At 48.5% G+C, this 13,723-nt stretch overlaps 1 protein-coding gene across 1 annotated transcript in view; it reads right to left on the bottom strand.

Moving 5' to 3' along the window:
- Positions 1-13,723, bottom strand: part of cd2ap (CD2-associated protein) — a 36,112-nt gene continuing 22,389 nt past the window's right edge. Inside the window, exons 9-19 of the mRNA XM_079753874.1 lie at positions 13,227-13,325; positions 12,545-12,613; positions 12,199-12,235; positions 11,627-11,689; positions 9,411-9,594; positions 9,057-9,166; positions 5,943-6,052; positions 4,451-4,513; positions 3,470-3,714; positions 2,765-2,828; positions 1-1,481 (exon numbers count right to left, since the gene is read on the bottom strand). Of these exons, the coding sequence (XP_079610000.1) occupies positions 1,440-1,481; positions 2,765-2,828; positions 3,470-3,714; positions 4,451-4,513; positions 5,943-6,052; positions 9,057-9,166; positions 9,411-9,594; positions 11,627-11,689; positions 12,199-12,235; positions 12,545-12,613; positions 13,227-13,325 (1,086 nt within the window). The 3' untranslated portion in view covers positions 1-1,439. The remainder of the gene's footprint in view (positions 1,482-2,764; positions 2,829-3,469; positions 3,715-4,450; positions 4,514-5,942; positions 6,053-9,056; positions 9,167-9,410; positions 9,595-11,626; positions 11,690-12,198; positions 12,236-12,544; positions 12,614-13,226; positions 13,326-13,723) is intronic.

Genomic DNA, 13,723 nt, shown 5'->3' with positions numbered 1-13,723 from the left:
TGACATTACATAAAGATGTCATTTATTGTTGAAACCATCTGCTCATGCAATAACAGGAATGAGGATAATACGGCCGCCGATGGGGGGGGGGGGGTCTGAGTTCAAAGGTGTGCAGAGGAAGATGAGACAGAAGGGAGATGAAGGCGTCCACTCAAACAGGTGGAGATGATGAGGAGGAGAAGACAGACGTCCTGGGGGCAGCTCATCTGATGCTCCACAGAGCACCACAACGCACCGTCTATTCAGACGGCGGAGACTTGGGATGGAGGCGGACAGGGGGTGTGCATGAGGGGGAACCCACTGAGGAAGGAGTAATGAGGAGGAGGAGGAGGCGGAGATGAGGGGATGAAGGACCAGCCCAGCTTTAGAGGCGACTCTCAGGTGATGTCTCGGTCACTTAGTCTCAGCTGGGTCTCGGAGGAATGTTTCAAATCGGCGCACCCCCCAAAACAACTCAATAAAAACAGAGAAGAAGATGGTCCAAACTTGGAGTAGGAATGTCAGAAGACTCTTTAAAAATATAGATATACATTTATATAGCTTTATATAGGACTTCCAGAAGACATGAAGATACTTGAATCTAAACTCCCAATACATGTGATGTGGATTCTTTACAACAGGCACAGTAGTGTTGGTAGAAAACACAGACAATACAAAAAACAAGACACCCAATCGTATTGTCGCCCACTGTAGCGTCGCAACTTGGCTAGTAGTGTTAGCCAAGCTAGCAGTGTTAGCCAGGCTAGCAGTTTTAGCCAGGCCAGAAGTGTTAGCCAAGCAGGCCGTGTTGGCCAAGCAGGCCGTGTTAGCCAAGCTAGCCGTGTTAGCCAAGCTAGCCGTGTTAGCCAAGCTAGCCGTTTTAGCCAAGCTAGCCGTGTTAGCCAAGCTGGCCTTGTTAGCCAGGCTGGCCGTTTTAGCCAGGCTGGCCGTGTTAGCCAAGCTAAGTGTGTCAGACAGGCTAACCATGCTAACCAAGCTAGCCATGCTCGTTGCATCAGACAGGCTAGCAGCAGTAGAGGAGCTAGGCCTGCTAGGCCCTAGCCCCACCCCCCACTGGAGTCGTGTCGTGTGATTATCTTAGAGGCTAACGACATCTCATTTCATTTTTTATAAAAATGCGCCCCCAAAATATACAAGCTAATCTGTCAGTAGTATGGAGACTCCGCCCCCTGCCTCACACCCGGAGCATTCCCATGGTTACGGGCCGAGCATCTCTTTTAGGAATGGCAGAAAGAGGAAATCCATCTTGAAGCTCTAGTTAGAAAAAACAACTATATGTGCAAAAGGTAATTGTTACAGATGTGGGAGAATAATTCATATTTATATAGAAACACCAATCACAGAGGGCCTCCCGCGGGTTGGTCACCACCCTCCTCCTCCTTGATTGGTTAAAAGGCTAGCAGGTGACCTGGAAGCTGGATGCTGATTGGAGGCTGACTTCACGTCAACTGGACCGCCCGCTTTAGCTTCTCTATTTCCATCTGAGACAGACAGACAGACAGACAGACAATTCAGCCATTATGTTTCTAATAATAAATAACACTAGCGCACTATGCATTAAGGCAACTTCAGCGTGTTTAGCTAGCTCCTGCTACATTAAGGTAGCTCATGCTGCATTAAAGGGTAATTCCGGTGTAAAATGGATTTGGGATATGTTTTGTATGATAACGAGTTGATAAGTTCGTTTTGGAGCACAAAAACCGTACATAGACGCTTTCTTCAGTTGGTTGTTTTTAGCAGATTCTATCAAAACGCTATAAACTTGGAACAATGGGGGCACTGGTTATGGTAAAAACTAAATCGCTATTTTAAACCACATAAAAGGCTAAAAGTAGCCCGACACTTCTTTGGTAGAATAATAAGGGTCATGACATATAAAACGAGGCATTGAGAACTTTGTAAGTGTACAGATTGTTTATTAAAAATGACATTTTATACACACAATACCATCAGTAGATCACTCGTCAACGCCATTTTGTTTTTAAGACTCGATAAGTAGATTGACGAACACAGAGCTTGCGTGTTGCTGACGGATGTCACAATCTCTGTGTTCGTCAATCTACCTATCGAGTCTTAAAAACAAAATGGCGTCGACGGGTGATCTACTGATGGTATTGTGTGTATAAAATGTCCTTTTCAATAAACAATCTGTACACTTACAAAGTTCTCAATGCCTCGTTTTATATGTCAAGACCCTTATTATTTTACCAAAGAAGTGTCGGGCTACTTTTAGCCTTTTAAGTGGTTTAAAATAGCGATTTAGTTTTTACCATAACCAGTGCCCCCATCGTTCCAAGCTTATAGCGTTTTGATAGAATCGGCTAAAAACAGCCAACTGAAGAAAGCGTCTATATGCGTTTTTTGTGCTCCAAAATGAACGTTTCAACTCGTTATCATACAAAACATATCCCAAATCCATTTTACACCGGAATTACCCTTTAAGCTAGCTCAAGGCCCTGCAGCTAGCATACTCGCTAGCGTTTATCTAGTTACATGATGCTAGCGTCTAGGAGGTTGTTACCATGGAGATCATTGTTACCATGGTGACGGAGATCATTGTTACCATGGTGACGGAGGTTTTTGTTACCATGGGGATGTTTGTTACCTGAGTGATGGAGAGGCACGATACCATGATGATGGTTGTTACGGTGATGGAGATGTATGCTACCATGGTGATGGAGATGTATGTTACCATGGTGATGGAGATGTATGTTACCATGGTGACGGAGATGTTTGTTACCATGGCGATGGAGACGTTTGTTACCTGCAGTGTCAGCCTCTTCAACCTCTCCTCGTCGAGCTCAGCTCGGAGCAACGCCATCTCCTTCCTACACACACACACTTAGTTCAAAACATCATGCAAGGTAAGATCCTCTTAACATGTAGCATGTCCTTCACTCTAGACCTTAACTCTGGGCTTTTAGTCACTCTAGACCTTCCAGGCCTTCACTCTAGACCTTCTAGTCACTCTAGACCTTCTAGTCCCTCTAGACCTTCACTCTAGACCTTCACTCTAGACCTTCTAGTCCCTCTAGACCTTCACTCTAGACCTTCTAGTCCCTCTAGACCTTCTAGTCCCTCTAGACCTTCTAGTCACTCTAGACCTTCACTCTAGACCTTCTAGTCACTCTAGACCTTCTAGTCCCTCTAGACCTTCACTCTAGACCTTCTAGTCCCTCTACACCTTCTAGTCCCTCTAGACCTTCACTCTAGACCTTCTAGTCACTCTAGACCTTCTAGTCCCTCTAGACCTTCTAGTCACTCTAGACCTTCTAGTCCCTCTAGACCTTCTAGTCACTCTAGACCTTCACTCTAGACCTTCTAGTCCCTCTAGACCTTCTAGTCCCTCTAGACCTTCACTCTAGACCTTCTAGTCCCTCTAGACCTTCTAGTCCCTCTAGACCTTCACTCTAGACCTTCTAGTCCCTCTAGACCTTCACTCTAGTCCCTCTAGACCAGTTCTCCTTACGTCTGCTGGTTCTTGATGAGGTCCACGGACATCAGCAGGTCCCTCATCTGGTTCCTCATTTCCTCCATCTGGGAGCCCAGGTCCTCAGCCTCCAGCCGGCCCCTTGGGGGGGCCTCACCCCTGGGGGGGGCCAGGGAGGGGGCATCGGCCCAGGGAGAGGACCCCCCAACCCCCCTGGACTCTGTAGTGGCCGGGCTGGGCTTCAGGAACCCCGCTGGGGGGCCGGCGATGGAGCTCATGGAAGGCTGTGTGGAGAGAGAGAGAGACAGAGAGACACAGAGAGAGAGAGAGACAGAGAGAAAGAGAGAGACAGAGAGAGGGAGACAGAGAGAGAGAGAAAGACAGAGAGAGAGAGAGAGACAGAGAAAGAGACAGAGACAGAGACAGAGAGAGAGAGAGAGAGAGAGAGAGAGAGAGAGAGAGAGAGAGAGAGAGAGAGAGAGAGAGAGACACAGACAGACAGACATACAGACAGAGAGAGAGAGAGAGCTCATTGTCATGGATCATAAAAATCTAAATTGCCAGAGCAGTTTAAAAACAAAACAAAATGTAAAGCACAAAGTTAGCCGTTAATATTAAAAGTGAGGCAAGGAAGGAGCAGAGAGGAGGCATCATGGAGGAGAGGAGGAGAGAGGAGGCATCATGGAGGAGAGGAGGAGAGAGGAGGCATCATGGAGGAGAGGAGATGAGGAGAGAGGAGACATCTGGGAGGAGAGGAGAGGAGGAGAGAGGAGAGAGGAGGCATCATGGAGGAGAGGAGAAGAGGAGAGAGGAGGCATCTGGGAGGAGAGGAGGGGAGGAGGGAGGAGGCATCTGGGAGGAGAGGAGGGGAGGAGGGAGGAGACATCTGGGAGGAGAGGAGAAGAGGAGAGAGGAGTTATCTGGGAGGAGAGGAGTTGAGGAGGAGGCATCTGGGAGGAGAGGAGGAGGAGGGAGGAGGCATCTGGGAGGAGAGGAGGAGGAGGGAGGAGGCATCTGTACCTTCTTGGTGTCCGATAGTTTCGGCTTGGTCTCCTCCTGCTCCTCCTCCACCTCCTTATTGGCCTGAGGAGAACACACACACACACACACACACACACACACACACACACACACACCTTATTGTCTGATGGCATCTAGCGATAACAGGAGCCGATCACGTGCCTCCAAATCTGTTTTCCTCAGGCCTCCCCTAATGATGTTCCGTCAGGATAATTAAGGCCTTCCCTTCTTTCTTTGAACCGACCTCAGCAGAGGAAGGCTTCACTTCACTGTGAACACGGAGCCCGTTTCATTGGTCTCTGCAATAAGAGGAACCATAACATCTACATTTTACATTGAGGGGATTTTGCTGATGCCTTTATCCAAAGTGGCTGACCACCATTCAATCCCCCACCGACGGCGGAGTCAGCCCCGCAGGGCGACAGCCAGCTCGTTGGGAGCAGTCGGGGGGGCGTCTCACTCAGGGACACCTCCACACTCAGGAGGAGCCAGGGGTCGAACCGGCGACCTTCCGGTGACCACATGAGCCACATGCCGCCACGTGTCTCGTGATTCATTGATCTCAGCTGAAGGAATAACCATAACATGTCGCACGTTTTATTGATCCCGGGTATAGGCATAACCATAACCTTGTCGACCCTGGGATTACTGGGATTACCCAGCCTGACCTCCTGCAGGATGGGGTTCACCCCCCCCCCCCCCCCCCCCCCACGGTGGTCATAACCACTGAAGAACCGACGTCCCCTTCAGCCAGAGGGAAGAGACCTACTAGGCTTTACCACAGCACCGGACCTCAGGGCTGAGGTTGCCATGGAAAACTTGTGACTGTGTTCGCTCACTGGGCAAACTGGTTATTTATGTGGTTGTTTTTTGGCTCTAGTTATTTGACCCGATGATGCACTGATCAACGTTTCCGTGTGCAAAACTCCTTAAATAAATCAATACCAGTAATGGAGTAAAGGTATCTGCTAGCGTTGGTTAACAGGTGCACGGGCAGGGGTGGTCAAAGTGAAGACATTCTGAGCTTTTTGGAGATAAAAACAAGCAGCTGGACTCAAAACTTCGTAATCAGCGTTTTAACAGCTCTGTTTTAATTGAGTGTGAGTTGAATTGAGTGGTTTGAGTTATCAGTGAATGCTTGTCCTGTGTGGGTCCCTGGGCGGTTGCAGAACGGTGTTGGACCCTACATTGTGTTTTTGTTCTTACTGACTTTCCTAATTTACATATAGCATATAAGCAATTAATTTGTGATAAATTAATTGCGGTTCAATATCGTGACGATGGACAGCCCTAATACATACATAAATACATGTGTGAGTGAGTGAAGTTGTGTATGAGTGAGTGAGTGATTGTAGTTGTCTGTGTGAGTGTAGCTGTATGTGTTTGTGTGTGTTGAGGGTGAGTGAGTGCAGTTGAGTGTGTAAGTGAGCGGTTGAAGTTGTATTTGTGCGTCGCTGTGTGTGTGTGTGTGTGTGTGTGTGTGTGTGCACACCTGTCCTCCAGCGTGCCCTGGGAGCCTGCGACCGGGCATCTTGGGCCTGTTGGCTGTCAGGTGAGAGAGCTTCTCTGAAGAGGCCGAGAGAGCATCAAAACTCATCAGATCTGGAGGGGGACGGGGAGGGAGGGAGGAATGAGGGAGGGAGGGAGGGAGATGGGGAGAGACGGATTGAGAGAGAGTAAGAGACAGAATACTGATAAGACGATGGGAAGGTGAAGATGAATGATTGCATCATCCATTCCAACCATCTCTCTCTTAACCTCCAACCCTCTCTCTCTAAAAACCTCCAGCTCTCTCTCTCTAAACCTCCAGCTCTCTCTCTCTAAACCTCCAACCCTCTCTCTCTAAAAACCTCCAGCTCTCTCTCTCTAAACCTCCAGCTCTCTCTCTCTTAACCTCCAGCTCTCTCTCTCTAAACCTCCAACTCTCTCTCTCTAAACCTCCAACTCTCTCTCTCTAAACCTCCAACTCTCTCTCTCTTAACCTCCAACTCTCTCTCTCTTAACCTCCAACCCTCTCTCTCTAAACCTCCAACTCTCTCTCTCTTAACCTCCAACTCTCTCTAAACCTCCAACCCGCTCTCTCTAAACCTCCAACCCTCTCTCTCTAAACCTCCAACCCTCTCTCTCTTAACCTCCAACTCTCTCTCTAAACCTCCAACTCTCTCTCTCTAAACCTCCAACTCTCTCTCTCTAAACCTCCAACTCTCTCTCTTAACCTCCAACCCTCTCTCTCTAAACCTCCAACTCTCTCTCTCTAAACCTCCAACTCTCTCTCTTAACCTCCAGCTCTCTCTCTCTAAACCTCCAACCCTCTCTCTCTAAAAACCTCCAGCTCTCTCTCTCTTAACCTCCAACCCTCTCTCTCTAAAAACCTCCAGCTCTCTCTCTCTTAACCTCCAACTCTCTCTCTCTTAACCTCCAGCTCTCTCTCTCTTAACCTCCAGCTCTCTCTCTCTTAACCTCCAGCTCTCTCTCTCTAAACCTCCAGCTCTCTCTCTTAACCTCCAACTCTCTCTCTCTAAACCTCCAACTCTCTCTCTCTAAACCTCCAACTCTCTCTCTCTAAACCTCCAACTCTCTCTCTCTCTAAACCTCCAACTCTCTCTCTCTAAACCTCCAACTCTCTCTCTCTTAACCTCCAACTCTCTCTCTCTTAACCTCCAACTCTCTCTCTAAACCTCCAACCCGCTCTCTCTAAACCTCCAACCCGCTCTCTCTAAACCTCCAACCCTCTCTCTCTTAACCTCCAACTCTCTCTCTAAACCTCCAACTCTCTCTCTAAACCTCCAACTCTCTCTCTCTAAACCTCCAACTCTCTCTCTCTTAACCTCCAACCCTCTCTCTCTAAACCTCCAACTCTCTCTCTCTTAACCTCCAACTCTCTCTCTAAACCTCCAACCCGCTCTCTCTAAACCTCCAACCCGCTCTCTCTAAACCTCCAGCTCTCTCTTTCTTAAACTCCAACTCTCTCTCTCTAAACCTCCAACTGACTCTCTACCTCCATCTCTCTCTGGAACTAGCTGGAGGCTAGCTGGAGGTTAGCTGGAGGCTAGCGGGTGGCTAGCTGGAGACTAGTTGTAGGTTGGCTAGAGGCTAGTTGGAGGCTAGCTGTAGGCTAGTTGGAGTCTAGCTGGAGGCTAGCTGGAGGCTAGTTGGAGGCTAGCTGGAGGCTGGTTGGAGGCTAGTTGGAGGCTAGTTGGAGGCTAGTTGGAGGCTAGCTGGAGGCTAGCTGGAGGCTGGCTAGAGGCTAGCTGGAGGCTAGCTGGAAACTAGCCAAAGGCTGGTTGGAACAGAGTGGTTGGAACAGTTTAACTGTGATTTAATCATGGTGTGATACCATGCGTTACATGCATTACATGCATGATTATGCTGCACTGGGACCAGTGATCCCAGTCCTCGTCCAGAGTGCCTGTCGGCCCTTCCTTTACCCACAACCCCCTGCTGCGGGGATCTGAGCGAGTCAGGCAGTGGAGTGCGCCGCGGGCGGCGGCTACCAGCCCCCCTGCTGAATCCCCCGCTGCCCCCCCCCCCCCCACTCAGGACGTCACATGACAGCAGCCCGGAGAACGCTCGCCTGTTCCGGGAGTGCGTGTGCGCGAGCGGGAGTGCAGATGAGGAGCAGATAAGAGGCCAGAGGGGGACGTAGGGAGGCACAGCCTGGGCCAGCTGACGCCTTTACCCCGGGGCCAAGCGACATTCAGAGCATGCCATTGGCCGAGAATAAACCAACTCTTCAACCCGACCCTCACAAGCAGAGGTTTCAGAGGAGCGCAACAGAACATTAATCAGTGATGTTTACGCAATTTTTGAGAAATCAAATGGCCTCCAGAAAACCCATTATAATCAGCACAGCGCCAAGTAAATCTGTCGCTCTGTGGAGAGTATGTGATGTTAGAGGTCATCTCCAGTTTGTAGAAGGTATTTGATGTTGGAGGTTATCTCTACATTCTGTAGAAAGTATGTGATGCTAGATGTTATCTCCAGTCTGTATACAGTATGTGATGCTAGATGTTATCTCCAGTCTGTATACAGTATGTGATGCTAGATGTTATCTCCGGTATGTGATGCTAGATGTTATCTCCAGTATGTAATGCTAGATGTTATCTACAGTCTGTGTACAGTACGTGATGCAAGATGTTTCCTCTCCAGTCTGTAGACCCTATCAGATGCTAGATGTTATCTCCAGTCTGTGATGCTAGATGTTAGCTCTAGTCTGTGATGCTAGATGTTAGCTCTAGTCTGTGATGCTAGATGTTATCTCCAGTCTGTGATGCTAGATGTTATCTCCAGTCTGTGATGCTAGATGTTAGCTCTAGTCTGTGATTCTAGATGTTATCTCCAGACTGTGATGCTAGATGTTATCTCCAGTCTGTGATGCTAGATGTTATCTCCAGTCTGTGATGCTAGATGTTATCTCTAGTCTGTGATTCTAGATGTTAGCTCTAGTCTGTGATGCTAGATGTTAGCTCTAGTCTGTGATGCTAGATGTTAGCTGTAGTCTGTGATGCTAGATGTTAGCTCTAGTCTGTGATGCTAGATGTTAGCTCTAGTCTGTGATGCTAGATGTTAGCTCTAGTCTGTGATGCTCGATGTCTCCTCTCCATACCGCTCTCGGGACTCTTCTCAGCCCAGTCTCCAGAGGAGGTCCTGGGCTTGGGGAAGACCAGAGGCTCCAGGTCTGACTTGGGCCTCAGGGAACCGACCTCTCCATTGTGTCTGCAGAAGAGAAGAGACCTTGGTACCATATCTAACCATCTGTAACCTGCTCACTAACCACCTGCACTCTACTAACTAACCACCTGTACCCTACTAACTAACCACCTGTAGCCTACTAACTAACCACCTGTAACCTACTAACTAACCAGCCCTAACCTGAGCACTGTTCCCATGCAGGGCTCTGGTGGGGGTCACTGGTTTGAACTGGTTTGAGGTCCATGTCTTCCTGTAGTGGGGGTCTTACTTGGTGACGGTGGGGGGAGGGGTTCCAGGGGTCACGCTGGGGGTCAGCGCGGGGCTGGAGGTCACGGAGGTCAGGGGTTTGTCCGGTCTCTTGGGGGGCACCCCACTCAGACGGTGCTTCAGGGGCAGGGGGAGGGGCTTCTTGGAGACCAGGGGGGCGGCGGGCTTGGAGGGCTTGAGGTCCACTGGAGAACACACACACACACACACACACACACACACACACACACACACACACACGCGTTGGTCAAAAGGCCTATTGTGATGAGCGATGGTTACAGTAACCCTGCTATATAATAAACAAATGAGTCAAACTTCTTGGTTACTCAAGGAAAATACACAGATTAATGATGATTTTGAAATGTTTATTTCTCAACTCAAACATTCAAACTTCAAGCAAAAACTAAAAAATGTGTACAGTAATGTTGCAAAATAACAAAATTTTACCAAATGAAATAAATATATAGACTGTCTTTTTCAAAATAAAGGCATTTCTGCCATTCAAACTTGTTTGACTTTCACAACAGTACACCTGAATAAAATAAACAGAACAATAAAAAAAACCCAAAGAAGGCGTTCTGAAGGCCTGAGCTCCCAGGCGGGCGAGCCCTCCTCCCAGCACGTGCTATGTTCCGGTCTGATCCTCGTCAACAACCCGCTCTGTGAATCTGAAGGACGGCTCAGTCATCTGCTTGACCACAGGCCCCTTTGCTCTGAATGGAACGCCAGTTCAAGGGGAAACGGCTCCCGCCTCCACGTCAGCCTCGTCACGGCGTTTGTTGTCGAGGTCCGGGAGATTGACCTGAGAGACTGGTCCCTGACAGCAGCCGATTCCCCCGGGGTGTGGATCATCGTCTGAAACCCCTCGCTGGTGACGGTGTTTATGGGCGCAGTGTCTCGTACCAAGTCGTCTGTTAAGGAGTCCGATTTATTTTTTTAAAGATTTATTTTTGCATTTTTATGCTTTAGTATAGAGTGAGATAGAGAGGAAGGTATGGGAGATGGAGGGGCGGACATGCAGCAAATGACCATGGGCAGGTTTCGAACTCGGTTTGCTAAGGAGTCTGATTTCTTGAGGACTTCTTAGTGGCGTTACACTTACAAACACATCTGTAATTCCTTTATTTCGGTCACAGGGTGTTTCAGCTGCTGTCTCTTTACTGGTGGGGGCTTTCGGTTTCATGCGTTCAACATACTTTTCTCTGTGCCGTTTAAGGCAGTGATGTAAATTTGTCGTGTTGCTGCGTGAAGTAGCAACTTTCAACTAGCATGTTTTACACCATGTGATTGACGTTGTGTTTCTTCCGGCCACCAGCTCATCAGCCTCCATGTTGCCGGTGGCAGCCATTTCTTCCACCTACTAGTCCAAGCCGGTAATGTGCTTTTTAGGGACACGATTCGATAGGTTGATTTCATGACTATGAGCATGAAAAAGTGTGATACCGACTAGTCCGCACACCGGACATGTGACAGTCGTTTTCTAATGAACTAATACCTGAAGTGTGTAATAATGCTGTCTAAACAACGAATAGGCTACATTAAATGTTTTAAATGAACGTCTTATAAGCTTTGAATAAATGTCTACTACCCATGTAGTGAATATCGAATAAAAGCTCTAAGAAATGGCTTAAACACATCTGATTAAGATCTAATGTACATCTAAAAAGCGTGTGATAGACGAACACATGAACGATGTGTTTTGAGTGTGTCCAACTCAGAATCAATTTCCTTCCGAGGAAAGATTGCATCGAATGTTGTGCCTCTCAGGACAGAGAGTCTTTTACTTTAATCTACTGGGATGCACACACTGGCGCTATGGCTCCTTGCCTTCTGGACCCAGATAGGATCAGGATGTCGTGTGAACATTTAGATATCGATCTGAAAACACGCTTGGAATACCTGCAATGTATGACTCATGGAATAACCAGGTCCATATACGTCTGCAAACACTCCAATACATGCAACAACCGGGTCAATATACGTCTGAAAACAGTCCAATACATGCAACAACCGGGTCAATATACGTCTGAAAACAGCCCCTTCGAACCCCCGTTAAATATGAATCGGTACCCCACTCAGCTCTCCTCTGAGACTCAAAGCGACCGCACACATTGTATAACGGCAGATTCAGAGGTTCAACTCAATGTTTAAAGCAGGCATGGGGAGGGTGAGACAGCTGAGGGGTGAGACAGGGGAGGGCTGAGGGGGGAGACGTACCTCTGTCTTCTGACCGGGAAAACTGCGGTTTCCGGTCGGTGTTGGGAATGTCGGGTCGGAGCGCTGAGGAGCCAAACATTTATAAACGGGATTTAGGATCAGATCGAAGCCAGAGACAATTATGGCTGACTCTAGTCACCTGGTCTGACTCTACAGTGACCGGAGCAAGACACACACACACACACACACACACCACACACACACACACACACACACACACACACACACACACACACACACACACACACACACACACACACACACACACACACACACACACACACACAGCGATCTTTGAGGCTGCTCTCTGTGGTGTGAAGTGATTTAGATTGAAACTTTATTTAACATTATGAAAGATAACATCTTAAGCTGGTTTCCTTATGGAAGGTTTCCTTATGGAACAGGCGAGCATGAGGCCCCCATAGATAGAAAGCAATCAAGAGGCCATTTTGCAGGTTCACAAGCAAAGCGTTTGATCAATACTGTCCCTCTGCGTCGCTTAGCAACAGGATCATTGTGAAAAGAAAAGAGAATTGATGGTTGTGTTTCTAGACCAGCAAAAAAAGACTCACCAGTGTGTTTAGACGGGGGGGGCGGCTTCTTCGGCTTCTGAGAGAGAGAGAGAGAGAGAGAGAGAGAGAGAGAGAGAGAGAGAGAGAGAGAGAGAGAGACAGAGACAGAGCGAGAGACAGGCAGACAGACAGAGAGAGATGCACTCATTAAAGCAGTAGGCAGTAAGTGGAGAGGGCTGACTGAGCGGTCTGGGGTCATCCTGGGGTCATCTTGGGGTCATCCTGGGGTCATCCTGACCTCCAGCTCCTCCCATGGGGTAGTTAAACATGCCCTGGTGCCCTTGGGCAAGGCAGTAACAGAACACCATGTTGAGGTCATCTTTGAGGACCGGGGGCGGGGACTCACCTCCTCTGGCTCCTGCTTGGATGATGACGACGATGATGAAGATGTCATCGACGCCCTCACCGCGGGGTCCTGGGGATTAGAACCATACCGCCATGGATGAGGCGGGATTAGAGCTCAGGCGGGCCATCAGATCGAAGAAATTTATTTTTCCCGTGAGGGAACTTCATTTGTGGTCAGGCACATACAAACAAGACATACCTAAGCAATAAATAGTTAGTAACCATGTACGAGAATAAATCAATTCTTAAAATCTAAAAACACCCTGCGGGTACGGGTATGGGTAGGGAGAATCGATTGTTAGTTGGTGGAAGGTGAATAGGTTGAAGTCCGAGGTGATGGGTTGGGTTGGGCAGGTTGGGGGGGGGGGCTTACTGTCTTGTTTTAGACAGGGCTGTGATCATCCCACCTGTCCTACCATGCCTCTTCCACACACTCACTGTGCTCGTTGCTCATGAGAAGAGTCTTCTACAAGGCTAGGCAGAGCAACCGCTAAAGCTAGCGAGCTAGTCTCCCGATTTTTTGGGGGCGTGGTTTTGGAGGGAGGGCGGAAGAGAGGCGTGGCCTAATCGAGATACTCTAACTTAATTACCCTAACTTTAATTAGGTATGGATCATGATCATTAAAAAAAAGCCTGCGCCCCTCATGCTTGAAACACCATAGCAAGCCGCCGGATTGGCTCACCTCCTTGTCGGCGTCGGTAACCATGGCTACAAAGTTGTCCGGGAACACGCCCGATTTCCCGTTGATCTCTCCTCGCCACCAGCCGGGCTCGCCAGTGTCCTGGAGGAGGAGGAGGAGGAGGAGGAGGAGGAAGAGGAGGAGGAGGAGAGAGACAGGCAGAAGATGAGGAGGAGCACAGAGAAAGGAGTATGGCAGGAGGAGAATTAATTAGGAGATAAGAGATGAGAAGAGTTTCTTCAGGAAATGTGTAGCATGGTGTTGTTTTTTTATTTATTCTAACCGAGACATTGTCTGTTTACTGACGCTAACATGCTAATTCTAACCTTTGTTCTTGTGTGCATTAACATCAGCTAACATTTAAACCAAGCTGTACTAACTGTACTTTACTGTATGTGTGTGCTATACCAGGTGGCCACCAGGGGGGGCACCACCTGCCGCTGGTTCCAGTCAGCGTACATTAGGGATGGGAAAAGAGATTATTTTCCGGGAAACAGTTC

This window comes from Pollachius pollachius, assembly GCF_949987615.1.
Source record: "Pollachius pollachius genome assembly, chromosome: 16".
Classification (NCBI taxonomy): domain Eukaryota; kingdom Metazoa; phylum Chordata; class Actinopteri; order Gadiformes; family Gadidae; genus Pollachius; species Pollachius pollachius.
The sequence above is the reverse complement of the archived record's forward strand: the minus strand, read 5'-3'. Positions and strand labels throughout refer to the sequence as shown.